This window comes from Pterocles gutturalis, unplaced genomic scaffold (assembly GCF_000699245.1).
Source record: "Pterocles gutturalis isolate BGI_N339 unplaced genomic scaffold, ASM69924v1 scaffold30456, whole genome shotgun sequence".
Lineage (NCBI taxonomy): Eukaryota > Metazoa > Chordata > Aves > Pterocliformes > Pteroclidae > Pterocles > Pterocles gutturalis.
This window is the reverse complement of record NW_010098985.1, coordinates 4,414-5,667: the sequence shown is the minus strand read 5'-3', so window position 1 is coordinate 5,667 and position 1,254 is coordinate 4,414. Positions and strand designations below refer to the sequence as shown.

At 62.1% G+C, this 1,254-nt stretch overlaps 1 protein-coding gene across 1 annotated transcript in view; it reads left to right on the top strand.

Annotated features, from left to right (window-relative positions):
- Nucleotides 1–5: 5 nt before the first annotated feature.
- The window catches only part of LOC104462859 (unconventional myosin-If-like), a gene marked incomplete at both ends in the record, with an annotated part of 5,586 nt that continues 4,337 nt past the window's right edge, over nt 6–1,254 (top strand). Inside the window, 5 exons of the mRNA XM_010074998.1 lie at nt 6–56; nt 149–229; nt 452–538; nt 653–739; nt 1,152–1,254. Of these exons, the coding sequence (XP_010073300.1) occupies nt 6–56; nt 149–229; nt 452–538; nt 653–739; nt 1,152–1,254 (409 nt within the window). The remainder of the gene's footprint in view (nt 57–148; nt 230–451; nt 539–652; nt 740–1,151) is intronic.

The following is a 1,254-nucleotide window of genomic DNA, read 5'->3' as shown; positions in this document are numbered from 1 at the left end:
CCCGCGACGCCCTGGCCAAGGGGCTCTACGCCCGCGTCTTCGACTTCCTCGTGGAGGTGCGTGGCCCTGGGGTGGGCTGGGCTGAGCGCGGCCGCGGCGCGGAGGGGATGCTCGCCAGTACGTCCCCAGTGAAGGCGGCTCGGCCCAGTCTGTCAACCGGGCGATGCAGAAGCCGTATGAGGAGTACAGCATCGGGGTGCTGGACATCTACGGCTTCGAAATATTCCAGGTTTGTGTTGCTTTGGTGGAGGAGCCCAGGTGGGGAATGTCCTTCCTCGCTTCTGCAGCGAGGAGGGTGGCCAGAGCAGGGGACCGTTGGCAGACCACAACCCCAAGAAGGGCCCCTGGAGCAGCACCCAAAGGTGCTGGTCTTTGGGGTCTCCTCGATGGAGTGAGAAGAGCAGAAGCCAACTTGGCCCCATCTTCTCTTTCGTCTTGTGTCCTTTTGTAGAAAAACGGCTTTGAGCAATTCTGCATAAACTTTGTGAACGAGAAGCTGCAGCAGATCTTCATCGAGCTGACCCTGAAGGCAGAGCAGGTATGGGGGGGCTGGGGGGGCTGCACCAACACCCCGATTCCTGCACCCTGCAGCACCACGGCCGGAGCTGGGGGGCTGTGGGAGGTCCACCCAGCTCTCCCTGCGCTTCCCCAGGAGGAATACGTGCAGGAGGGGATCAAGTGGACCCAGATCCAATATTTCAACAACAAGGTGGTGTGCGACCTGATAGAGAACAAGCTGGTGAGTGGGGTGCTCTCCTCCGGGGGAGGGTCTCTTGGGGCGTGGCAGCACCCAAGGAGGGGGGTGTCGCATGGGCTGGGTGCTGTCGGGGACGGGTGGCAGAAGCTGGTCCTGCCCGGGAGCATCCGAAGCTGTGGATGCCCCATCCCTGGAGGGGTTCAAGGCCAGGCTGGATGAGGCTTTGAGCAACCTGGGCTAGCAGGAGGTGTCCCTGCCCATGGCAGGGGGTGGCACTGGGTGGGCTTTGAGGTCCCTTCCCACCCAAACCATTCCATGAGTCTACGATATGATTCTATGAACCTAAGCTGTGGTTCAGCATTGCAGCAGCTTCGACCAGCGCAGGGCACTTGAGCCCAGCCAGCTGCAGGATTGAGCTTTTGGACACCCAATGGCTTCGCTCTCCCTCTGCCAGAACCCCCCCGGCATCATGAGTGTCCTGGACGACGTCTGTGCCACCATGCACGCCACGGGCGAGGGCGCGGACCAGACCCTGCTGCAGAAGCTGCAGGCGGCCG